The sequence below is a fragment of the Serinus canaria genome, chromosome 21 (genome assembly GCF_022539315.1).
Source record: "Serinus canaria isolate serCan28SL12 chromosome 21, serCan2020, whole genome shotgun sequence".
Lineage (NCBI taxonomy): Eukaryota > Metazoa > Chordata > Aves > Passeriformes > Fringillidae > Serinus > Serinus canaria.
The window spans coordinates 1,947,333-1,972,238 of NC_066334.1; the positions used below are offsets into that span (position 1 = coordinate 1,947,333).

Here is a 24,906-nt window from a genome sequence, read left to right on the forward strand (position 1 = left end):
GATGATGAACTGGGAACAAACTAAACATACATTTGGGGTTTTTTTTGGCTTTGGGGTTGCTTTCGTCGATTCCATCAATGATTATATCGATCCCATCAAAAATTTATAGATCCCATCCATCATTTATGGATTCCATACATGTCTTTGATGGGTGATGGAAATGGGGAGTTGTTTGACCAATAACCCCAGGCAGACCCAGCAGAAGACAAAGCTGCCTGTGTCATTAGGGCCTGGTTTGGTGTCCCCGTGGCACTGCAAGGGTTCTGTGCCTGTGATGTTGGGGACTGGTTTCGTGTCCCTGTGGCACTCCAAGGGTGTCATTAGGGACTGGTGTGGTGTCCCCGTGGCACTGCAGGGGCTCTGTGCCCATACCTGGTTGGAGCCGGGGTTGGGGACGTTGATGATGCCTGCAGCCTGCTTGGCCTGCAGGTAGCTGATGAAGGCGGCCTTGAGCGACTCCGTCTGACTGACCACGTCCTCCTGGTCCCGGCCACAGGGCAGGGCCAGCAGCAGGCAGTAATCGCTCTCCACCTGCAAGGAAGGACAGGCTCAGGGAAATGCTGCATGAGGGGATGTTTTCCAGCCACCCACCATAGGGGAAAACCCTCACTTTAAACTCCCCGATGTTACAATTTGTACCCCAGAGAAGTGGTGGCTGCCCCATCCCCAGAAGTGTCCAAGGCCAGGGCCAGGCTGGACAGGCCTGGAGCAACCTGGGATAGTGGAAGGTGTCCCTGCCCATGGCAATGGGTAGGATGGGCTTTAAGGCCTCTCGAACCCAAACCAGTCTGGGATTTTGTGATTCCAACACTTGCTGAGAGCTCAACCAAGGTGAAAAGACTAAAAATGGATTTTCATGGCGACCTGAACTCCCCTTCCCACCCTACTCAGACACACTGAAGCCAGCAGGAATTTGTCCCCAGGCTCAGGGTGACTCAAAGGTTTCCCAGCTCTCATTGCCTTTTCCATAAATGCAGTGTAAGAGTTATTGCTCATCCTCTGAAATCCGTGTTACACTCCCTGGGCTGAAGGAATCGGTGTGAACACCAGAATCTCACAACAGAATCACAGGGATCTTCTGGATTGGAAGGAATCCACAGGGATCATCAAGTCCAACTCCCTGCCACGCTCAGGATCCCAACAATCCCTCCCTGTGCATCCCTGAGAGCAGTGTCCAAACGCTCCTTGGGCTCTGGCAGCCTTGGGGCCATGCCCATTCCCTGAGGAGCCCACATGACAGAAGCCTGCATTTTGGGGAGCCCTGGTGGTTTCCAGCCCCACAGCTGGTGAGCCCAGCCCAGCCCAGCTCTGAGACTCTCAAAGTGCCTCCCTGCCCCAGCCCAGGTGCTCACCATCATCCTGCGTGCGACACCCTCGAGCTGGGAGGCCTCGAGCCGCATGCGCTGCGCGATGCGCAGGGGGGGCCCTCCCTCGGGCGCCGGCAGCGACCGGTGCGCCAGGACGTTGTTCCCGGACACAAAGTGCAGCTGCACGGCCGCCGTGTCGTTCTTGAGAGCCAGCAGACCCTGCCAGACAATGGGGTATTTCTGGGAAGAGAGGGAGAGAGTATTACACACAAAGCAAGGAGGGTGGGATCTGAAATGCTGAGCTGCTCGGCTGCCACCAATACTTCCATCAGAGGTTTAAAGGCTCAGTGGAGATGTAGCACCAGATCAACCCTCTACAGGCCAGGCCTGCATTACATCCTGCTAAATCAGGAATTCAGTCCTTTTTCTTCCAGCTGGCCAGCCTGCCTGGGTGGATCCCATCATCCCAATCCCTCTGCCGCCCACCCATCACAAGGCTGTTCCTGAATGCTGTGTTCCCTTTTACAAATGGACAAACTGAGAAATAACAGAACTGTTCGAGGTTGTATGGGAGACATTTCGTGCTGAACAGAACTCTCAGCTCCTTGCTATCTATACCTGTTCTTCACTGCTTCCCTCCTCTTCCTCATTTTCTACACTTGAGAGAGTGGTTTTTCCTTTTTATTTAAATGAAATACACCAACTCTCCCCCCTGCTTATGAGGAAACACTTTCCAGGAAAATGCTGATTTGTAAAACTGACTTGGAACAGTAAACATGGCTAAAATCCATCAGGGACAAAAAAACCCAAAACCCAAACAATGCCTTTTCTGCATCTGAAGTTTTTGATGCAAGAAAGGTCAGATTTGGTGCTATGGTTGAGACAGAACCAGATGATTTCCCCCCAGATCAGGAGCACGACACTCACTGTCAGGAGCTGGACCATGTCCACAGGTCTCTGGGACACAGGGTGAGGGGATGGCTCCTGCTTGAGTGTGGACTGGGGCTCCGGGCGGCTGAGGGGTGGCCCCGAGGTCGTGGGGATAAACATGGATTGCTTGGGAACTGCCTGCGGCTGGTGGGGTGATGGAAGCTCCTGCTTCATGGAGATGGCGACGGGTGAGGGGTAGGAGGTCTGGCTCGTGTCCCCTTGTGCCCTCTGGAGGTGGACGTGGGGATCCATCTGTGCCGTGTGCCTGTTCACAGGGGCGTGGTGACTCTGCTCCGGCCCTGCTGCCGACGGGCCCTTGGGATCCTGCGGGATCTGAGGGGTCTTGCTGCGGACTGGCTGGCTGGGGTGCGAGTGCTCGCCCTCCGGCAGACCCTGGGATGCAGGCAGGGGGGAAAAGGAAAGATGTTTAGGTCGAGGGTGTATTCAACCCCATTATAAGGCTGCCAGGGCACCAGGAGATTCCTGCTGGAGACATCCGTGTCACAACCCCCTGCGGCAGCACCTAGGACAGTCTCCCGCTTCCAAGCCCACCTGAACTGAAACCCCACTCCCTGAATCCTGCCCCAAGCCCATCCTTAATCACACCATCAATCCAAGGATGCCTGACCCATGCACCACCTTGGTACTGACGATTCTCTCCCTGACACCATATCCAGAAACCTGTGGGCACCTTCCCCCCTCCTGGGTGGAGCTCCAGAGGGGTTCAGGAAATGGGTTGTTTCGGCTTCCTCTGATGCTAAGCAGCATTTGAACCCCATTTCCCATAAGAAACAGCTCCAGATTCCAGGGAGACCGGTAAAGGGTTTCCTTTCTCACCTGGGAAGGGGTCATGCTCCGGGAGGGCAGCCCGATGGGCGAGGCGCCCGGGAACTGCGGATGCCCAAGCTGGGCCGTGTGGTAATTCCTCATGTCGCCATACACGGAGCGGTAATCGTGGAAGGAGCTCCCGGCAGGATGCATGATCTGCACCCCGTGTGGGACCACCACGGGCTGCGTCAGGGGCAGCCCGGGCAGCTGGCTGCCCGAGGGCACGCTGAGCAGCCGCGGCTCGCTGTGGGGAGAGTGGGCCATCTTGCCTTCCGAGGATTTGGGAGTCTCTTTCCCGGGCTGTGGGGTCTTACTGACCGGGGGAGTTTTGACGGCCCCTTCGGGCGTGCGGGATTGTCGCGTTTCTGAGTGGTGCTCGCCCACGGCGGCCATGTGCGGGTGCATGATCATCCTGACGTCCCGCGGGACGTTGTACTGCTCCAGCCGCAGGCTGCCAGGGTGCATGCGGTAGTCGGGCTGCATCACCAGCACGTCAGACTGCACCGGGGCTGGCCCGCGGCACACCGCCGTGTGGTGGAAATGCAGCTCCTCCTCGGGGGGATGCTGGGAGGACAGCGGGGGCATGACGATGTCTCGGATGGGTGCTGGCTGGGGCGTGCTGGATCGCTGGGGTTTCATCTCCATCTGGGGTTGCAGAGCAGCTCGGGGGGAGTGGAGCGCTTCCGGGCGGATGCCGTAGGGAATGCCAGAGAGAGGAGGGGTGTTCATCCTCACCTCACCTTGGGATAGATGGCCCAGGGACACAGTCTGTGTTACGCTGTGGGGGGGCATGATAACAGATTGCTCGGGATGCATGCTGGATATGTACTGGGGAACGGGAATTCCTGGCGCCAGCATGACTGGGGTGCTGCTGGACAAAGCCGGGGACGAGGTACTGCCAGGATGACAGGCCCGGGGGAAGGGCGACGGCGAGTGCCCGCTGGTGCGTGGCGAGTGCGGCTCCTGTTTGGTGACCCCTAGGTGGGAGATGGCCCGGTCGGTCGGGGTGCTGGGGCCCGAGCTGACGTGGTTCGCTTCCGAGTGCATCTTCCCAGAGAGGGAAGGGTGGTGAGGACTAACCCCAGGACTCAGGTTGGAGGGTTGCAGAGTCTTTGTCTCCACTTTCAGAGCAGTTGGGTCAGACAGTTTTTTGTTCACGACCATCTGGTTATGGACCAGCACGGGTGGAGTGTTTACGGTCTGCGTCAGGACCTTGCCGGGCTGCGACGCCGGGGTCTGGACAGTGAGGTGGGATGAGTCAGGCTTGTCCAGCGTGGCACGCTCCTGTTTGACAGAGGAGATGACGGGCGAGGTGTTGTAGGGCTGTGTTCCGAGTACCAACGAAGAATGGGTGGAAACAGTCCCATAGCCCGCCGAGGTCTGGGAGCCTTTCGGTGCCGGCTGGGATGGCGTGATAGGCTCCTGTTTAATCTGAGACTTGGATACAGACTGCTGGAATTCGATATCCACAGCGCTGGCTGGGGGAATCTGGCTGATCTTGGCACTGATTCGCTGAGGACCTTCTGTCTTCTGTCCCGAGTAACTCAGGAGCACCACACCTTCTGAGGTGTTCACCCGCAGCCCTGGACTGGACCCAGTCTCCACAGGCCTCTCCTCGATAATAGACATCGATCCTGGATGAAACCTGCTGTTATCATTTACACTTGACCTCTGCTTAAATTTTGGCGAGGGAGCATTGACAAGGCAGGTCTGGGTTTGGGGAGCTTGTTTCACCAAGGTGATCCTCGGAGCCTCCTCCAGATCCACACTGTGCGGCATCCTGCTGATGACAGAAGTGGCTTTGGGAGCAATCACGGTATTGACCTTTTCCTTCTCGCTGAACACTGGCGCTTCGGCCACTGGTGGGTCCAGGGCATTGGTGACAGGAACGGCCGGCTTCTCCTCGGAAACCGGCTTGATGGCCTCCACGGCAGGGTGGAGAGGTGCCTCTTCCAGGCACGGTGCGCTCACTGGTTCCGTGTGCGTCGTTGTCACGTGTGTGGAGGTTATGCTCGTTGCTGAGACGTATTTGGGCTCCATGAGTATCTTCCTCAAAGTGCTGGAGTTTGTGTCAATATCTGATGCCTTTGTGTCCGGTGGGAGAGCGGGCGGGGGTGTGGAACGGGCACGGGGCTCCTCGTGCCTGACCATCCACTCTGGCACCTTGGCAGCGCCGGAGTGAAGGGGGACAATGGTGGTGGGCACTGGGGTGGGCAGCTTGGCCGCCGCCACGGGGACAGCAGGAAGGGCTGCGTTTGGGGCACTCGGTGGTGTGATGGCAGCATTCTCCAGGGGTGACCGGATCTTGAATCCGCTCTGACTCCCCTCGTCGACGGGGACCGGTGGGGGACCCAGGTCCAGAGGAGCCGGAGCAGGCACCTTTGGAGAGGTGCTGCTCTCAGGGACAGCCTCATGTGCAGCCACGATGTCAGCAGCCACAGCCTTGGTGACATCAGAAGCACTTGGCTCCATGGCTGCTGTGGGTTTGATTTGCTTCTCTTCCTTTGAGGCTTCTTCAGGTTTTGTCTTTACTTCGTTGGCGGGGGGTGATTTGCTCTGCACCCTCTCTGGCTCAAAGGTGTTGACTTCAGCAGCATCGCCCTTCCTGCTTGTGCTCTTCTTGCGTCTCTGCCGTGCGGTTTTCTGACGGCCCTTTTCCTTACGAGCAACTTCAGCCTCCTGCAAGGTCTCAGCCTCCTGTGCAGAGTTGGAAGATTCACTGAAGCTGACCTCAGACTCCTTGCTCTCAGTCTCCAATGCTGACGGGACAGAGCCAGGCACCGGCTGCACCACAGGCTCGACAGCAGCCTCAGTTTCTAGGATATTGTTCACTGCCTGATCTGTCTCAGGCTCCATGTCCTCCCGAGGGGACTGCAACACCAATGGCTCTGTGGGGATCTCAGCCTCAGATTCAGCAGGATATGTTGGCGGTGCAGGGAAGCTTTCTGTCTCCCCAGAAATATCATTGATGATTGAGCCGATGGCTGCTGCCAGCTCCGTTTCACTGGCCTGGTGTGCAGGTTTATCTGCCTCCTCCTCCTGACGGACTTCAGCCACATCTGTCGTTGGCTCTTTGTAGGCAGCAATTGTTGGAGGAGTTTCAGTGAGTTTTGCAATGTTCTCCACCGCCTGCTCAAGCTCAATCTGCTTTGCTAACTGGGCAGCCTCAGGCGACTGCTTGGGCTCCCGTGTCACCTCCTTTTCCATTTCTGGGAATGAATCTTCTACCTCATTCTTAGAGAAGTGGGGTGGCAGGATGTCCTCTTTCGGAGGGCTCTTCATCTTGGGTGGTGACACTGCCACCGGCTCTGCCTCCTCTTCGGTGGGCCTCAAGGCACCCTTGACTTCATCGACGTTGAGGCGTATTTCTACATTTTTGAGACACACAGATGCCTTATCAACAACAGTTTTGGTATTTTTGTACCTTCCCCTTTTGGATTTCGTAACCTTTTCTGGCACTGGCTTCTTCTCAGTGATCTCAACTGTGGGGATTTCTAGCTGATTTTTCTCCACATCCAGTTCCTTCCGATCACGTTTCTGCTCACTTGCTGCTGGCTCTTTCTCAGCGGCTTTTGCTTTATTGCTGTTGTCACTGATGCTCGATTCCTGACTGCTTCTTTCAGCAGCATCTTCGGATTCAGCCGTGGTATCAGCTTTCGGTTCATTCTTCCCTTTCTTCCCCTGTTGGCTGGCAGCAGCTGATGAGTGAGTATGTGTGAGCTTCTGGGATCTAGGAGACCTCCAACCCTCTGCAGGTTTAGGAGCTTCCATGGTATCTTTAGTTTCAGCTTCCTCCACCTCTTGTTGTACCGGTTCTGTCTTTATTGGAGAGATGTCCTCCTCTGGCTTACGGCGGGTTTTGGGAGGTCTTCCCCTCCTCGGGGTTGTGGGAACAGTAGTCACTGTTTCCTGTGGTTCCTTTTCCACTCTCTTCCTGGTGGATCTAGTGACCTCCATGGAGTCCTTCACTGGAGATGGGCCTTCGTTGTCCCCTGTGGTAGCATAGACTGACCTCACGTTTCTGCGCCTGGTTCGGCCGACTGGCAAGCTCAGCTCCACGTTTTCTGGCTCTGCAGCAGAACTTGGGGATTTAGCAGCATTCCTTGAAACCTTTTCTGCCTCCACTTTCAATTCAGAAAGCTTCTGGGTCTCCCCGCGAGGAGAGCTCGACCTTTTCAATTTCTCACGGTCAATTCTTTCGCTCTTCCTCGTGACGGGCTTTTCTGTGACATTAGCTGCAGCCGACTGCACGGGAGTCTTGGACCGTTTACTTTTGTAGGACTTTTTATCTTTTACAACAACCGGAGGTTCCACTTCCATATCATTGTCAGAAACAGGTGGCAGGACCTCAGCAGCTGCCTCCACCTTTTGACTCACACCAGCATCAGTGCTGGCAGAGGGTGGTGGATTTTCCTCTTTAGGTTCTGCAGCCTCATCTGACTTCTGAACTAGCTTGGGCGGAGGTGGAAGCAGCTGAGCAGCCTCAGGTTCTGGATCTACGCTGATGTCTGCATCAGAAAACGAGGCCCCAGGAGTGGGAGGTTTGGTATCCAAGTACGAAGGATGCTCTGTTGCCACAGCATCTTCCTCTGGCGCCAGGGTTGTAGCAATGATTTCTTTACTTGCTTCTACCACTGGCAGAGGTTCTGGTTGCTCAGGAGGTTCCATTTTGACAGGAGCAGCAAGTTCAGGAAAAGGTTTTTGTTCCTCTGCTGCAGCAGCAGGTTCAGGTTTCTCTTCTTTGACAGAAGCTGGTTCCGCCAGGACCTTTTCACTCACTATTTTCTCAGGAGCAATGGGAGCTGGTTCCTGTGGGAGGACAGTGACTGAAGAAGGACCAACAGCTGAGGAAGGTTTATGTTCTGTTTCTTTACTATCAGGAACCATTTCTGGTGTTTTCGGCCGGTTTTCTTTATCTTCCTGTTTCTCCACTTCTTTTGGTTTCTGATCTTTCTCCTTTTCTTTCTGCTGCATTCGTGTCAGCTCAACAAACCTACTGTGGAAGAGAACCACCGGCTCCTGCACCAAATCAGCTGTGCTGTTCGTCCCATCGGAGGAGGACTGTCTCCCATACAGCCTTCCAGAGATGAAGTCGAGATCATCATCCTTCCTCTCTAAATGCTGCAGGCGTTTGGAGTCCTGTTCAAAGATTGAACTGTGCAAAAATCGAGAAGCGAACAGCTCCTGCCGCTCTTGTTCCTCCTCTTTATGATCTTCTTTCTTATCATCCAGTTTTCCACCTTCTGAGTCAGTTCTGATTTTTTTCTTTTTCATATACCAGGACGGAATAGGTCTCGGAGCTGAGTCAACCTTCTCTTTGTCTTTATTGTTTCTGAAACTAGCAAATCTTGAATCCCAGTCTAGAAAGGACCAGTTTTCCTCTCTGGAGGAAGAGAGGGACTTAGCCCTTTCAAGCAAGGCCTTTGTGTCAGGTGTGATTGTCTTGTCCAATGCAAAAGAGTAGAATTTGTTTCTTTCCAAGGAAGCGGACTGGAGTCTTTCCTCTCTTTCACGGAACTTTTCTTCTCTGTCCCTTAATAAAAAAGACAACCTGGAGCTCTCTAACAAGGATGAGGCTTTTGGGGAATGGGGCTTGTTTTCGCCATCGTCATCAGAATCTGAAGGCACCTCCCCAGGTTCCAGGTCTCGGACAGACCGCTTTCGTATACTGTCTCTTTTCACAATACTGCTTGGAAAGCTGATATCAACTCTCCCAGGCTCTTGTTTCACTTGGGTTTCCCACCTACTTGAGTCTTCCTCAGAACTCAGCACAGAGAGTTTTATTTTAGCCATTTCTGCCATCTGCTCCCTTCTGCTGGAATCATAAGGATTGAATTTCAGCGAGTCCTCCCTCACAGTCATGTTGGAGTATGAAAGACCCTTTTCTTCTATTTTAGGTGACTCTTTGGTTTCCTTCAATGGCATTAACCTTGGAGAATCGAGCGTGTCGTCATCCTCATGGAACGGGAAGTGCCTGATGCTTGGGGAGCATGACATCCTTTCGGAGTCCTCACTCACCTGACGAGAACTTCTGTAGTTCCTTTCTCTCTTAGTGCTGATTTCAAAGTCAAACTGGTCAGTCTTTTTCCTTTTACTTGGCGGAGAGTCATCAGTGACGTCTTGCGGAGGCTTTCCCACCTCATGAACTAGACTCCGCTTTTCATATTCATCCACCTCTTTCTTTGGACTGCCAAACTTCTCAGACTTTGCTATCTCCATTTCCAGCTGCTGTTTCAACCTGCGACTTTGCTCCATCTGTTTCCGGTAGCTCTGCGTGTGGTCAATGTCGATGCTGATTTTCTCCTCCGTGTCAGCGGACTGAGGTTTCTCTTGGCCAAGTTTATGATCTGCTGTTTCTTCAGGAAGGCTGGAGTAGTTCTTCCTTGTGTCCTCTCTCTCTGTTCCCTGCTCATCCAGCAGCTGTACCTGTTTATGCTGGGGTTTTACCGGGTTCAGTTTTTTAGGAGGATGCTCCTGAACTTCCACAGGTTCCTCGGGTGCCTCCATGAGCCTCGCCTGCAGATCCAAGGTGGGACGCATGCCAATCCCACCAACATTAAGAGTGTCCTGAATTTCTTTGGGACTAGTAACAGGAATAAGTCTTTCCAGTTTGAGTTTTTTAGATTCCCTTTTAAGCATCTCCTTCCTCAGGGGTTTTCTCTCCACTTCTCCTTCCCTTAACACTGGTGCCTCTCTAGACGATGCTGTTGCATCAAGTTGCTTTTTCAAAACCATGCGTGCATCCTCCTCATCTTGGCTACTCCGTTTTACATCCAGTTTTTGCCTGTCGGGTTTTGGATTTGCATCGGCAAAACGCCTTTTACGAGCCTCCAACTTGTCTAAATCCACTGTGTTGGCCCCCTCAGATGTTTGCTCTGTCTTCAAGTGCTTTTTGGGTTTCATTTTTCCCTCCTTGTCCACCACTTCGATGTGACTGGCAAGGGCTTTCTCCTTCTGTACCTTGGCTCTGACAGGTTCTGGTTTAGACTGCTCCGACTTGGCTAGCTCAGCCTGGGATGTCTGGGTTTTCTGTTCGAGCAGTGGGGATTTCAGAGTGTCGTTATCCAGCTTTGCCCTCAGTTTCTCCAGCGCAGGCTGATCGATCACCTTCCCTTCCTTTTCCTTCACACGGGTCAGCACAACACAGGGCATCAGTTCCAGGCGGTTCTTTGCTGTCCCTTCTTTGTCACCCCTCTCTTTGCTTTGTTTACTGTTGCCCTTCAGTTTTTCTGGGCTGGGCTCTCTCTCATTCTCCTGATCTGTTTCCGAGGACTGGGAACTGGGCGAATGGATTTTTGCTTTTCGTTTCTGCTTATCTGTTTTCTCCTTTTCTATTTTTTCCAGCTTTTCCTTCCTCACCAAGCGCTTCTCCTTGTCTACCCTCTCCTGCTCGAAAACACGCTCTTTCTCCACTTTCTCGTTTTTTGCATATCGCTCTACGCGGGCTTTGTCGAGCTTGTCATATCGCGGAGGGGACAGCGAGCTGCAGCTGCCGCTGCGATCTGAGGACCTGCTGTAAATCCTCCTCTCTGAGTCGCTCTGCAGCCGTTCCGACTGAGAGGGGGACGCTCCAGGGCTCTGCGGGCGCCGCGAGTGTGTCGGGCTCTGGCTCCGCTCGATCGGCCTCCGCTCGTGGTCTCTGTCCCGATCAGATTCGAACCGTTCCCTCTCCCTCTCCCTCTCACGTTGCCTGTAGCTGTACTCCCTGATGTCCTGCTCGTACGGATCTCCCCGGTAATCCCGGTACTCGCGAGGGTCGTCGTAGTATCGCGGGTCGTAGTAGTCTCCTTGGTAGGGATCCCACTCGGCGTAGAATTCTCTGCCCCGAGCTGGGTATTCCCGCCGAGGATCTTCGGGATACGTCCCTGGGGTCCGAACGGTCTCGTAGTAGGTACGGTCAGGGGCATATTCGTAGGATCCTCTTCGCTCGTCTCTGCTAAACATAAGAATAAACAGATTCTAGTTCTCCTTCTCAACCAATGAACTCTCTTACCATAGTTTTTTGCTACATAAAGAAACCATTTTCTGATCTTTTTTCCTACGTGCATCAAGGCAGCTGCACGCAGAGATGTGGCAAGGCATCTGTGTGCAGTGGACTAAATACTTTTGTTAACTTATCAAATACCAAATGTACTTCATGGGTAATGTCATAACAGTTCTTCCAAGCATTGTTTCACCACCCTCACTCCTTTGTTTTTGTCAAATTCAAACCCTGCATGAAATGAAGGAAAAACCAACACAGCGCCTGTGCACTCCCCCAAGGTTGGCAGGGTGAAGACACCCCCTTATCCAGAACCTGAGACCTTCATTTGACTCTGAAAACATGAGTCAAATCAAAGTTCAGGCATGGAATCTCTCCATTACTAAGCAGCAAAGTGATGGTAAGATTTGTTTAAAAATCCTAAACCCTGCAAATGATCTTTTAATTCCCAAATTAACTCTTTCACTGCATGTGACTTGCTGGCATTGCCTGTTTACAGTAAAACCAAGTCAACAAATATCAGGCTGTTTATAAGATCAGGTGAATTCATTCAGCAAAGCAAGTCAAGCAATTAATGTTGCTATTTCAATACCTTCAAGCAGCAAAAATAAATCATTTGTAAGACTGAACATGGCAAGGAGGTGGAATAAAGATGGAGTTCCAATTCTTCACCATTACAGAGCGTTTTCACATTGTACTAAGGTGGGGTCGGGCTCTGCTCCCAGGGACCAGGGACACCAGGAGGGGCCAGGGGAGGCTCAGGTTGGACACCAGGAGGAATTTCCCTGTGGAGAGGGTGGTCAGGAAATGGAAGGGGCTGCCCAGGGAGGTTTGGAGTGCCCATCCCTGGAGGTGTCCAAGGAAGGCCGGGATGTGGCACTCAGTGTTCTGGGCTGGGGACAAGGAGGGGAGGGGATCGAGGTTGGACTCAATGACCTTGGGGGTCCATCCCAACCTAAATAATTCTGGGATTCCTCATAGGTTCATTTGGCTTCAGAGTTCATGTTTTATGTTAAAAGTGGCAACTTGCAACTTCCATCCTTTAAGAAAAGTACAAAATTGAAAAGGGGACAAAACATGGTAGACTAAAACCTCATCCTGCAAGTGAAGTGGGATGTTGTGAAAAGCAGCCATGAAGTTAAAAATATTAATCAGGGATTTTGTGGGTTTTTTTTTTTTTTGTTTTTTTGGTTTTTTTTTCCCTTGGGTCCTATTTAGACTGGCTCCAACTACAACCTTGAGAGAAGGTGCTTTGTGCAGATCTCAGCACCTCTGCAAGGAGGAGCCTGGAGGGGCACCAGAAGCTGCAAAATTACAAGAGTCACTGCAGAATGATCCATTATCCTTATGGATCTCCTAATGACTGTGTGAACAGAGTGACAGAGAAGGAAAAACCAGACTAATGTGTGCCCAAACACCAGAAATCAGAGTCCTGCTCAGGATTATTCCATGGCAAAGACAAGCCCACCTGAGTCCCGTGTGCTAAAAAACATCAAAAAATGCCCTTCTCTTGCCTGAATCCAGTGCAGTTCTGAGGAAATGCTTATTGCTGGCACATCACAACATCTGGCAAGGCCTGGGGAAGGCACGCTTGTATTTCCATTATGCAAATTCTGATCACCAATTTCCAAGCTCTGCTCGCTTTTAAATCTGTTCATTTTGTATTGTCAGACCAATCTATTTTGCTGCAAGAAACCATTGGGTTTATCCAGATCCCAGGTACACCCAACATCATGCTGTGCTGACTCCTGGGCAGGCAGAGCCCTAACCATCAGCCAGACTCTGGAGGAAATAAAACATGGGTGTTTTTTCAGTCAGTGAAGGTAAAAAAGCCCAAAATGTGGAGTGTTCATGTGCCGGGTTTTCAGGGACAAATAAGTGGCTGTGCAGCATGTGGTGCCAGCTGCTGCCAAGGGGCAGCCACACAGGCCACAGCCTTACTCAAAATAAAAATACATCCTTACACAAAATGTATTATTTCATCAAGTTACAAAAAAATCTGTTGGAAAAGAGGGAGGTGGAGGATCAGATTTCACTCTCTGCTCAAGGGCTGAGCAGCAGTTTATCAGACTTTATGTACACCCACCAACACACACATTTCTCTGTTACAGATAAGCTGCTCTCTGCATTCCTAAGACGTGATGAATGACTCCCAACTGCGTCCTGGTGACCCACCAGAGAAACAGGATACTTAAATATGGATCATGCAGACAACTGAAACCTCCACCACAGCAGGAATTCCACTAACTGGCTACGCCTCAGATGTGTGAGAGCCTGCCTGCTCTAATCTGCACAGCTTGAATTTGAGCACCTACATTTAATTTTAAAAATAGTGAAGGGGTAAAAAAAACCTAAAATGCAGAAGTATTTTTAATAAAACTTAAAAATAAGGATTAATTTGAGAGGAAAAAAAACTTTTTAAAGTTTTTAAAGAATTATGGCCTGAAGAAATTTTGATTGCATGATGTGGAGGACCATGATTTTAAAAGGATTGTGTAAGGTGATGCTGGAAAACAAAAAATGGAATAAAAATATTGATCCATGCCTTCTTTCTGCCAGCATTTCATAGAAGTCTCTGATATCTTGACCCGTTTTCTCCATGGAATGATAAAATGCCAATTGACTCTCCCGATTAGCAAAGTCCACCTGAAAAAGAAAAGGGAAATCACATTCAGTCAAAGAAACATCTCACTCCGCCAACATTTCCCTGCTTACTGAAGGTGGGAGCAGAACTGAAAATGGGGGTGAAATTTAATAAAAAATGTCAAACACATCTCAATTCTGGCCCTGCACATCCCCAGGAATAAAGATGTTTCTCAGTGGAGCTGTGTAACTACCTCCTCACTATGTTGTTTTAAGCTGCCATCCCAGAGGCTTCTGTTGGGCAAAGCAACAGGAAAAATACACATTATTATCGTGGTATTGATGTTTTTAATGCCAGGATGGTTCCAAAGTCCCTTTTATCCCTGGGCAGTGCTAGAGAGGGTCAGGATTACAAATCCATTCTGGACTCCATGGTGTTTGCCCAGGGTTATAGAGAAGGGAAAGAACCAAGGCTCCTGAACTGCAGCTCCCTGTGCCAGCTGGTCCAAAAATTGGTGTTTTCTAGTACTTAGAAGCTAATGGCATAGTGAAAAAAAAAATCAAGGATTAGAACAAATTTCATGATGTGTATGCCACGTAACAGAATCTCTTTAACATTCTAGTTCCTGTTATTTTTTGAATCAGCCCAGTTCTGTGTGCAACCACAGCAATGGAGCACAGCCCCACATTGGGGGTGTTGCTTATTCCAAAGTCATTAAGCAACAAGATCCACACAAACTGTGAAACTTTTAAGGGACCACACGCTTTCCTGCACTGGAAGATGGCTCTCAGAAATTACAGAACAGCCAACCCAGCCCTGGGTGAGGTGGGAAGCTGCTGAGACCACACCTGACATCACTGCCCACTCTTTAGGAGAGGAGAAAGGAGAAGGAGGAAGGTTTGGCTGATACCTCACGTCCCCAGTTAGTGGGACTGATGGACAGTCAGAACAGGTATCACCACATTCACCCGAATCCAAGATATCCCTGTACCTGTTAAGTGTTGCTCCAGGAAGAAAAGTACTTTCTGTGTGTTTTTTAAAGTAATGTTTTCAATTATTGTTTAAAATGTGTTGCAAGGAAGGACAAGATGATCTTTAAGGTCTCTTCCAACCCAAACCATTCCATGATTCCATGACTGCATGTTGAGGTTCGTGTACCCCAGAGCCTGGACGTCAGCCATGGGGCAGCTGGATGCAGCCATGTGTTTTCCTGGAGGAACTCACACCTTCAGATTTCCCTTTTTTAACACAAAAACAGACAAAAGTGTGCCTTGGATTGGGGTAAACGAGGCAGTGACACGGACACCAACACTCAGGAGCTCAGAGAGACAAGTTCAGCGAAACAAACAGCAGAATACTGGAAAAGGCTTTGTAAGTAACAGTTCAGGATTCCCTGACATCTTGATAAGCCGAGCATAAAAATATAATTTAAGCCTTTGATATGTGGGACATGTGTGTCCCGCCAAGTATTCCTTGAGCCTGGCAGTCTGCACTGCCAGCATTTAAGGGGGAAGGCCCAAACACAATTTGTTCCTCTTTTTTTGCCTGTTTTGCTTTGGTTTGGAGGTCATTCTGCACACCTTAATTTTATTCCCACCGATTTTCCTCCCCTTGGTCTCTTTTACAGCTGCTTGTGCATATTCAATCTCATTGTAGAGAACCAGGGCCATGCCTTTTAAGCGGTCAAACACCACCTGTAAAAAACAAAAAAACAAAACAAAAACCAAATAAGAGCCTCATCCACAGGACTTAATGTCAGTCCCAACAAAATCCTAAGTCATGAGGATACCAGGAAGGAAATAATTTTTAGCAAGGTGAATTTCCAGGCTTTTCTGATGAGGCATATTGGAATGAAGAGACAATAAAAGGACACGGGACTGTTTAAATTGTGGATATTGTGGCTTGAGGTATATTATGCCTTTATTTTGTTTTTCTGTATTTTACTTTGAATATTTTTTTCTCTGTTGACTGAGTTTTGTATAATTTCTTTGTTAACGTTTTTTTTCTGGGGGGTTGTTTTTTAAAATTTCCAATGGGTTTTTGGGGGGAAAAAAGGTAAAGGAAACATTTAATCACAGAGTGGAACCAGCTTCTGTTATCAGTCTGCAGTACCACTCACCAGCTGTTAAACACCCAATTTCCAAATACTGCCTTCCTTTAGCAGCATAAATGTATTATTCAAGCAACAACAGCTACAATAAAGAATGTCAAAGCTGCAACACAAACCCACAAAAATCCTTTGGGGAGGTCAAACCCTGATCTTGCAAAGATTTACACACGTTGCTTAATTTTAAGCACATCCATGTCCAATAAAAACATGCAGGACAACTCCCACACTGAAGTTTAAGCACGTGATAAATCACTTGCATGGGAGAGGCTCCCGCAGCATGACAGGGGTGTGTTGCACCATTATTGACTTTCTCTCTTCTTCCATGTACTTTTGGCACTGTGATTGTCCTGACTGCTTTTAAAAAGTATTTTTTTTCTCAGTCTGATGAAAAAAAATCATAGTTATGTCTAATTATGTAATTAGCAAGTATGGGTAATTACGTAATTAGACTGCTGTTCTTCCAACTAACATTTGAGAAGTTTTGCTGGGGAGAGACTGTACTGCACAAGAGCAACAAATGGTTTCCAATGCTCAACATCTCGGCTCACTCATAATATTTCTTTTTGGTTGCTGTCCATGTTGACAGAGCCCTGTCAGCCAAATTCCACCCCAGAGAGAATTTTTTCTACCTGAGCTATAAAGCCCTGGACAGTGGGGTTGAAAGGACAGGATGGGAAGAAAGGAAGACAGTAACGACTTGGAAGCACATGCCAAAGCCTCCCACCTACCTTCACCACGGGCCCGTATCGGCAGAAATGTCGGGTCAGATACTGATCCGTAACGTTTGTGGAAAGCCCATCTAACCACACGCAGTTTGTAGGCATGCTCTTCCCAAAACCCAGCTGGACACAAAAGGGCAAAACTTCCATCAGTACAGTGCACAAGGGTTAAACTCACTGATCAGAGCCTGCCTGATGAAAGACTTATCTGGAGAAACCTGTTGTTTGTATGGGTTTTCTAAAATTAGCATCTGGTGCAGGTGCAAGACAAAAATCAAAGAGCAATTAATGAAAATAATTCTGCTTGTTTAAACAAATACAGTGTTTGACAACACTGGGTTCTTCTAGTTTGAATGTCTGAGAAGTGACAGGTTGACAGCCCTGGCGCCTGACAGGCCCCGTTTGCCATGGGGAGTGGGATGCATTCCCAGCACAGCCCTGCCAGACGTGGTCCTTCCAGGCCAGGGAATGTCAGTCTCTGAGTGCTCAATCCCAGGACTGTGTGTGCACAGAACCAACAAAAATGCTGATTAATCCCAAAGGAGTGGTGGTTTAAACCATCAGGCTCTGATATGATCTCGCATTAAAAACCATCTTACTTCCATAAACTACCTGGCTGCGAAACATCGATGTGCAGCGGAAGACACAAGAAGGATATAGTCCAGGGGAGGATATCTTTACCTTGAGCCTGTTATTTCCAAGATATTCCCCGTCCATCTTCTTAATGGCTTTGCAGACGCTGGCAATGTCGCAGTACTGCAGGAAGGCATACTGAGGGACACCGTTCACCTTCTTAATGTCGATGTCCTGGGGACAAGCACAAAACACAACAGCCCACAGTCAGCAGTCAATCCCATCTAAGAGGACTTGTTTTTTTTCAGGGACACGTGGCACAGCAAGCTCTTTAATTAATATTTTCTTCAGAGGGAGGATTTAAACAATAGTAGACAGTTAAAACTTTGCTGTTCTGCTGCATCTCAAAACCAAATCCTTACTGAGCAGGGAAAGCTCTTTATCCCACAGACTTAAAATCCAAGCCTGCAGAACTAAGCCTGACCTGATCAACAAACACCAGCTTTAGGCTGTTAATACTATATCAAGAAGAGACAATTCAGGATCAAAGAAATACAGATTAATTTTCGCTCACAAAGGCTCACGAGAAAACAACCTGCTCCGATCCTCATCTCTGAGCCAAGCCGGGCTTCTTTTCCAAATAATCATGATCCATCCTGTTCCTAGAAACACAAAGTGATGCTGGACTCATCTCTTGAACCAGTCTGACTCATGGCAAAGGCAAAAAGAGTCTCAACTTTGGTTCCTGTTGCTCTTTAAACCCAAGCTACCACAGGCCCATTCACAAGTACAGCCAGAGGCTCACAAAGCCAAATAAAGGCTGATTTTAATCGATTTTAAAAAGCCCAGCAAGCCAGGAGCTGACATTTGGTTAACAAACAAGCTCAGCACTAGCACTGGAAATGTACCCAAAGCCTCTGAACAAACTCATGATCCTATGATTCATTCCAAGCTGAAAATAGGAGGTAGAGGGTTTGGCTTTATTTGTTGGAATAGCAGGAGCTGCCTTTGTGAGCCACATACAGATCTAAGCACAAATGTTCCAACATCTAGGACAGGCTAATTTCATGGTTAATAAATTTAGGGACAAGGCAGCAGTTTGACACAGTCTCACCCAAGAGCTCTTTATCTGGGAAAACAGAAGTAAACAGGGAGATTTACACAACTGTTAGACTCCTACAGCCCTGGCCTAATGATTTAAGTGAAATATTAATAGAAAACTACATTTCCAAGTGTCTGAAGTAGCACAATTGCAACCACAGCAAATTATACTTGACCACTCACCCTGGGCAAGCAATTCCTTGTGACAGGCAAATAAAGTATCATTATTGTGCTCATTACCCCTCAGAAAGGTTATAAAGCTGGTCCCTTCTGCACCTGAGCTTGCAAGTTTTCCTGGAAACGGCGAGGCAGCACTGCCTCCCAATTCTGAGCCATTAATAATGCTGACAGGGAGCACCACTGCACACACAAGCCAATTTACACTAGCACTGATAAGCATCTTTATCAGGAGAGCTCTGCTGCTCTAACACTGGAAAAGGGTTCAAGCCACAGACATGGCACAAATTCATAAATCACTACTGATGTCAAGGATACAGCAGAGTCTGCATACACAAGGGCTGCCAGACATCATAAAACGGGGATTTTATATTTGTTCATTTGTTCATATACACTGTGCATTGAAGCAACCTCCTCCTCTTTTGGGGAGTAGCAGGGATGGGGCTCCTGGAATGTGTGACTGATTCCTCTGCTGCAGTAGACATGTCAGAGCAGAGTGAAGGAGGCACAGCACATTCACAAGCACCCACAGCCTACAGGGAGAACTGAAGCCCAGACTCAACAGGAATCACAGAATGAATCCCAGAATAGCTTGGGTTGGAAGGGTCCTTACAGCTCATCCAGTTCTACCTCCAGGACATGGGCAGGGACACCTTCCACTGTCCCAGGGTGCTCCAAGCCCGTCCAACCTGGCCTTGGACACCTCCAGGAATGAGGCAGCCACAGCTGCTCTGGGCAACCTGTGCCAGGGCCTCCACACCCTCCTATTCCTTCCCAATATCCTGCCTAACTCTGCCCTCCTTCAGCTTAAGGCTTGTCCTGTCACTCCATGCCCATGTGAAAATTAATTAAGTAGGATACTTGCAAACTTTTGTGGAAAATTTCCCTTAAATATAACATTGATGGGAATTGATAGAAAGTCATGAGCAGAGAAGAGGGGGCTGCTCTACCTCATCTGGATACTCCCCCTCAGCTGAAAACCCAAATCCCTCATGTGCCATCACTGATCCCTCTACTCCAATCCCCTCTGCCTGGGCACGGGGCTGCTTCAACACACACTGACCAAGCCCCTTGTTCCAGCAATCAACAGGAAACTCAGATTGACACAGTTGTAGGAGTCAATGTGAGAACATCACCTGGCACATTCACATTCCAAATACCAAGTAAGCTTTGGAGCTACCAGGAGAGAACTACCAGGAGAGACATTTGTTGTAAACACTCCTAGGACTGTTTTTCCTGCTAAGCTACCCCTCAACATTCATATGCTAAACTCCAAATACAAAGAAAAGCTTTCAGGTATATTCCAGCAAGATGAGTGACTCAGATTATTACAGAAAGACTGAATTATCTATCGTAACAGATTTAGCACCACTCTCAGCATTTCACAGGTCTCTACAGAAAGCGGGGCAGTGCCACCCCACACAGGACGCCATTCACATACCACTATTCCCCCAAAGCGCTGGAAGATGTTGCGAAGGTCGTGGTAGGTGGTTGTTTTCTCCAGGTTGCCAATGAACAGAGTTCTCGTTGCCTTTGGGTGAAATTCATCTATCCTTTCATCCAAAGGACGAAATTCATTCTCGCTTTCAGTTTCTAGGACAAAAGAGAACAGGAAATTTGTAATGACTGGAGATTTGGTTCATGTTGGTTTAATCACACCTCCTTCTTGATCTGAACAAGAGTAACCACTGTCTTTGAGAAAAACACCCAGTATTGCACCCATGACTTGTTATTCATGTGGGATTAGGAATCTTTATATTCCACAGAGGAATCTGAGCATCCTCAGGTGAAAGGGAGCTGCACCTTTCAACTGCTTCTCTGGAAATTTACCAAGTATCAATGCTTGAGTGCATGAATTCCAGTAAGGCTTCCCTGTGCTTGGGGAAGTGCACGTGGCAGGAGTTTGTTTTCAGGAATCAATTTTTAAAGAAGCCATTGAAGTGCAGTCTGAGAACTTCACCATGTGCTCAGGGCCACAGCTCTCACTGGCTGGTCACGTGGGCTGCCACAGCCTCAAAACGCAGCACTCCTTGGCTGTTTTAATTAAAAGGAGACGAAACGAGGCTGGGAGGACTCAGTGCTGTGCTCACACCACCCACTGGCAGCTGCTCCTCCGAGACATGGCAGATGAGATCGTTCCTTCCAGCAGATCCCACTGTTTGGGAGGATGGCAGCTTTCCTTCTCTCTCACTGTTTGATCCAAGAGCATCCACTCTTTTTGCTCCGGAGTTTATCATGGTATTCTCCCCAGTTTCTTTAAAGTATGTTTCCTACTTCTATTCAGCCTCTTTACAACAGCTCCTAAACACACCCAGAGTCCCATGGGAGAAGGGCATGGACCTTACCTGGTCCTATCCAGGCTGTGACTTCAATCTGCATGCCAAAGAAGAGCTTTCCTTTGGAGGCATTTAGTGCTTTCTCCTGGTCCTCCTGCTGCCGGAAGAACACGAGCCCGTAGCGCTCCTCGGACGCGCCGTGGATCTGCACCGACGTCACCTTCCCGTACTTCTTGAATTCGTGGAAAAGTCCATCTTTAAGGCTTGTATCTAAACCAACAAATAAACATTAATACTGCAGAAATGTCACTTCTACCAGCTCAGCAGCACCATAAAAGACACGAAGAACTCTGACTGTCTTTCTGAAATGCGACTTCACCCCACTTAACTCTGCCCTCACATGACTGCCCTTTTCAATTTGGGACGCTAATTTTGACAGTGTCCAAAGTTTCTTGCTGATCTTTCTCTTTTAAACCCAAGAAACTCAACACATGAGGTTTTACATGGCTAAACCTGGCGGTGGATGGGTTTTGCTTCCAAGAGACACTCAGCTCCAGGCAAAGAAGAAATAACAGGGATACTCAATTAAAAATCCCACAGGAATACTGTGCACAGCTGGGATGAGGTGTCTGGAGAGGAGGCTGAAGTCACACAGCATTCAGTTCAGTCAATTCAGAAATATAACTGGGCAGATTCATCAGATTTTTGCAGAATCTGACTCAGTCCCACACAATCTGTTTGGGATTCGTGGGATATTGACCTCAGTTTCGTGTCCTTTCAAGGAATATGACAGGCATTAAATCTATAGGAAGATACCAACACGTGAGGTACTCTGCTCACAAGATTAACAGATATTATTATTTTAGCTCAGCTTCTGCATCCATGAATTCTGTTAAAACTGTTTCACAACTTATGCCATGCTGGTTTTTCCTGAGGGATCTCTCCTGTGCTCAGCACAGGGAACAGGGAGCTATCATGGGCACTCCTCAGCACGTGGTTTCCTGGCTTATTTTCCATGCAATATGCATTGCCTTTACATATATGCTATGGGGTGTTTTAAAGCACTCAAACTACAACAGAAAACCCTTGACTTTTTGGATTTAAAAATAAATTGAAGCAGGGTGAAATAAAACAATTAGTTTTAAGTTAAAAATGGGGATGCGTCAGTTTTTTCCCAGGGAAAGTCCACACTACTGTTGGAAGCACCAGTTCCAGGAGCTGGAAATGCCCAGTACTTGGAGCTGGGACCAGCAGGGTTTCTCACAGATGGTCACTAATTAAGCAGTTTTCCCACTGTCACACAAGAACAGAGGCAGAAGCAGGGAGAGGATCCCATCCTTGGAGGCAGCACATGGCTGCCGTGTGTCAAAAACTCAGTACAGGTTATCCCACCAGTCCCACCCCCTTTTCCCGTTCTCCTTTCCCGAGTGAATTTACCTGTTGAGCGCACTGGAAGATTTTGCACCTTGATCCCAAAACTCTTCCTGGGCTCATCCTTCTCCAGCGACGGGAGCAGCTGGGACGCGGGCGCGGGCACGGCTGTCGACTGCACCGAGCGCGCCGGGGACTCGTCACTCGAGCTGCTGCTGGAGTCACTGCTGGGAACGGCATGGAGGGAAGGACAGGTGAGTGCACGGGGCAAAGCCACCCAGGAAATGGATATCTTATTAAAAAAGAAAAATTCCAGAGTTTCTGCTCATCCACAGGCCTTCCTCCCTTTTGTGCCTGGTTCTGTTTCTTTGCTGCTGCCTGCTATTCATGCAGATTTAAGTGTCTTCCTACCAATATCCCCCTCCAAAGCCTCCAGAGGACACTGGCAGGGAAGTGGAATGTGGGTAAAATGTCAGTGAGATCCTGTTACCCACCCTGACAATAGCGGAGATTTAATTAAGTGTAATGCAATGTTGGACCAGCTCAGGAGCTGTGCAAGGAAGAGTGGAGAAATAGAGGGAGGATGCACAGGTCTGACGATGCCTCAAAACCCCTCTCAGCACTCTCATGTATACGAAAGAAATATTATTGCGTTCTCAGGCATCTTCCCTGAAAAGATCTGTACTCCAAAGAAACCATGTGTGAAAATCATGGCAAGCATTTTGGTCAACTGCTTGGGAACAACCTGGATAGGTGGGGATGTCCATGTCCATGTCCCTATCCCAGCCCACAGCCCAGGGTGAACAAGATGATCTTTAAGGTCCCTTCCAGCTCAAACCATTCTAGGATTCTCTACGAACCAGCAAACATTATTTCCAGGCTCAGCCTCACTCTCCAACTCCAGACATGAAGAATTCAGACCCAAGAACACCTTTTATAAACAATAATTACAGCGGAAGAGGATTTGCATATTAGATCACAGAGGGAGTCAATCTAACCCACAGACTCAGGATCATTCGATGCTTCGAGGAGAGGCAGAAATACAGAGAATATAATGTTATTAAAGCTTGCCCAGTGGGGACACGTCATCCTGCTTCAGTGGCTCATTTCTTCCCCGAGGCACGAGGGCTTAGAACAGCGCTAAAAATAATTTTGTCTGACATAACCCCGGAGACTTTCATTCTCCATTACACGAGCAGCCTTCGAAAAAATTCTGCTGGAATTTTAACTCGGAGGCTGGAGGGAGGAGAGACGTGCCACGTACTAAAATAACCCTGTCAGTCTGAAATTTGCTGCTTGATTGAATTTTTATATTCCTCTCCACATCGTATTAGAAAAACGATACGCAAGTTTATCTTTTTCTTATCTTAAATATTTCATACCCTTCTTACAAACCTTCCTGCCATTAAACCACTTAACTTTCCCATTTCTTTTCTCAGGGAAACCATTTCAGGCTTCTAGTAATTTCCAAGATTTGATTTTGTGAGCTCTTCTACTGCTTTTTTTGTGGGTGTTTTTCTTCAAACATTCAAAAACCCTGGTTTTCTTTCTGAACATCCTGGTGTAACGAGCACCATGGCACGTTCCCAAAAGCCCTTGGGCTCTGTCCCCATTATATTTGGAGGCGCAGAAGGGAAGACAATCTCCATCCCAAAATACTTACAAACAATCCAGAGGGATATAAAAACAGGCCAGACCAAAATAAAACACAACAAAAAGGGTCAAAAATACAGAAGTAATAATAAACATGAGAAACTCTGCTGCTGGTCTCACCCTCTCATTACAACCCTCCCATCCCATCCAGCCACTTCACACGTTGGTGCCTTTCCCACACATTCTCCTCCTACTCCTCCGGCCCCGGAGGAGGAAGTTCAGCATCACTTTGGGAGAGGAGTGAAAATAAAGCCATGCCAGGAATGGAGTGAAAAACTGAGCCCTTCCCCCTGCCCTGCTCTTCCTCAGGGCAGCTGCCCTGCACCATCCAACCTCTCACTTCATGGGTAATAAATAACATTTCCCTTCCCAGCTACAGTTCCTTGTGCTTTCCAGCAACCAATCTCCCACCATCAAGATGTCCCTTCACAGCCTCATTTTTCTGCTAAATTGGTAAACTGCCTTTATTTCCGTCTCACCTGTGCACCCTCCTTTTGTGCCCTCTTCATTAATGAACTATTTAATCACTGACATTGAAGAGTGGAGCATTTCTTCCTCATCTTTATTTCATTCCCTCTGCCATTCCACTAAATCACCAAACTGAAGCTCTTCTCTACAGCATTTTGGGATAAAAACAAACCCAATCCCACACGAACAGGCCCTCCGTGTTCTCCAGGGGTAACAACAGCCATTGCCTGCTACTGACAAATAAATTGGCAAAGAACAGAGAAACTTCTTTAAATACAGGGCAGAGAATGTGTGTGGGAAAGGCACATTTTTGGGAAAGGCACTATTTTTGCCTTCCCTCTGGGGAAGGCTGCAGAACCCTCTGCCCTGTGCCCATTTCCACTTTCCCTTCTCACATCTTGATGATCCCAAAGCCTTTAGAATTCCAGTGTGCTGAGACTGTATCTCTCGAGCAAGGGGCAGTGCTTGATTTGAGCAGTGCTTTAGAATGGAGACAGGCTATTTTTATAGTTTGGGTTTTTTTTATGAGGATATTAAAAATATGGAGCATACTGTTAAAATCACAGCATTCCGCTAGAGAAAAAATATTATCTTGGGATAATACCATTAGATATCCAAGTGATGACACAGCAGTGCAACAGGGTGATAAATTCTACAAAGGAGCCTGAATTCTGTGCAGCTTTGGGAAACAAGGATCATACTGGTAACTTCCATTTGCCCAGGGAGTTTTAAGGATATGTGTCCCTTAGCAAAACAAACCTTATTCCAGAAAAAAAAAAAATCATTATTTCCTGATTATTTTTAGACAAGAAAAAAAAAATTACTGCA

The 24,906-nt window shown here is 48.5% G+C and overlaps 1 protein-coding gene across 6 annotated transcripts in view; it reads right to left on the reverse strand.

The window, feature by feature from the left end:
• Positions 1–24,906, reverse strand: part of SPEN (spen family transcriptional repressor) — a 66,097-nt gene that overhangs the window by 1,789 nt on the left and 39,402 nt on the right. For 3 of the 6 annotated variants that reach the window (XM_009095746.4, XM_050982331.1, XM_030231472.2), the window contains 11 exons: positions 22,024–22,184; positions 20,656–20,856; positions 19,752–19,903; positions 17,141–17,266; positions 16,469–16,582; positions 15,211–15,324; positions 13,592–13,692; positions 3,075–11,001; positions 2,235–2,630; positions 1,353–1,547; positions 373–531 (listed from right to left, as the gene is read on the reverse strand). In XM_009095746.4, the coding sequence (XP_009093994.2) occupies positions 373–531; positions 1,353–1,547; positions 2,235–2,630; positions 3,075–11,001; positions 13,592–13,692; positions 15,211–15,324; positions 16,469–16,582; positions 17,141–17,266; positions 19,752–19,903; positions 20,656–20,856; positions 22,024–22,184 (9,646 nt within the window). The remainder of the gene's footprint in view (positions 1–372; positions 532–1,352; positions 1,548–2,234; positions 2,631–3,074; positions 11,002–13,591; positions 13,693–15,210; positions 15,325–16,468; positions 16,583–17,140; positions 17,267–19,751; positions 19,904–20,655; positions 20,857–22,023; positions 22,185–24,906) is intronic. The other 3 variants (XM_030231470.2, XM_030231473.2, XM_030231471.2) reach the window with 2 other exon arrangements.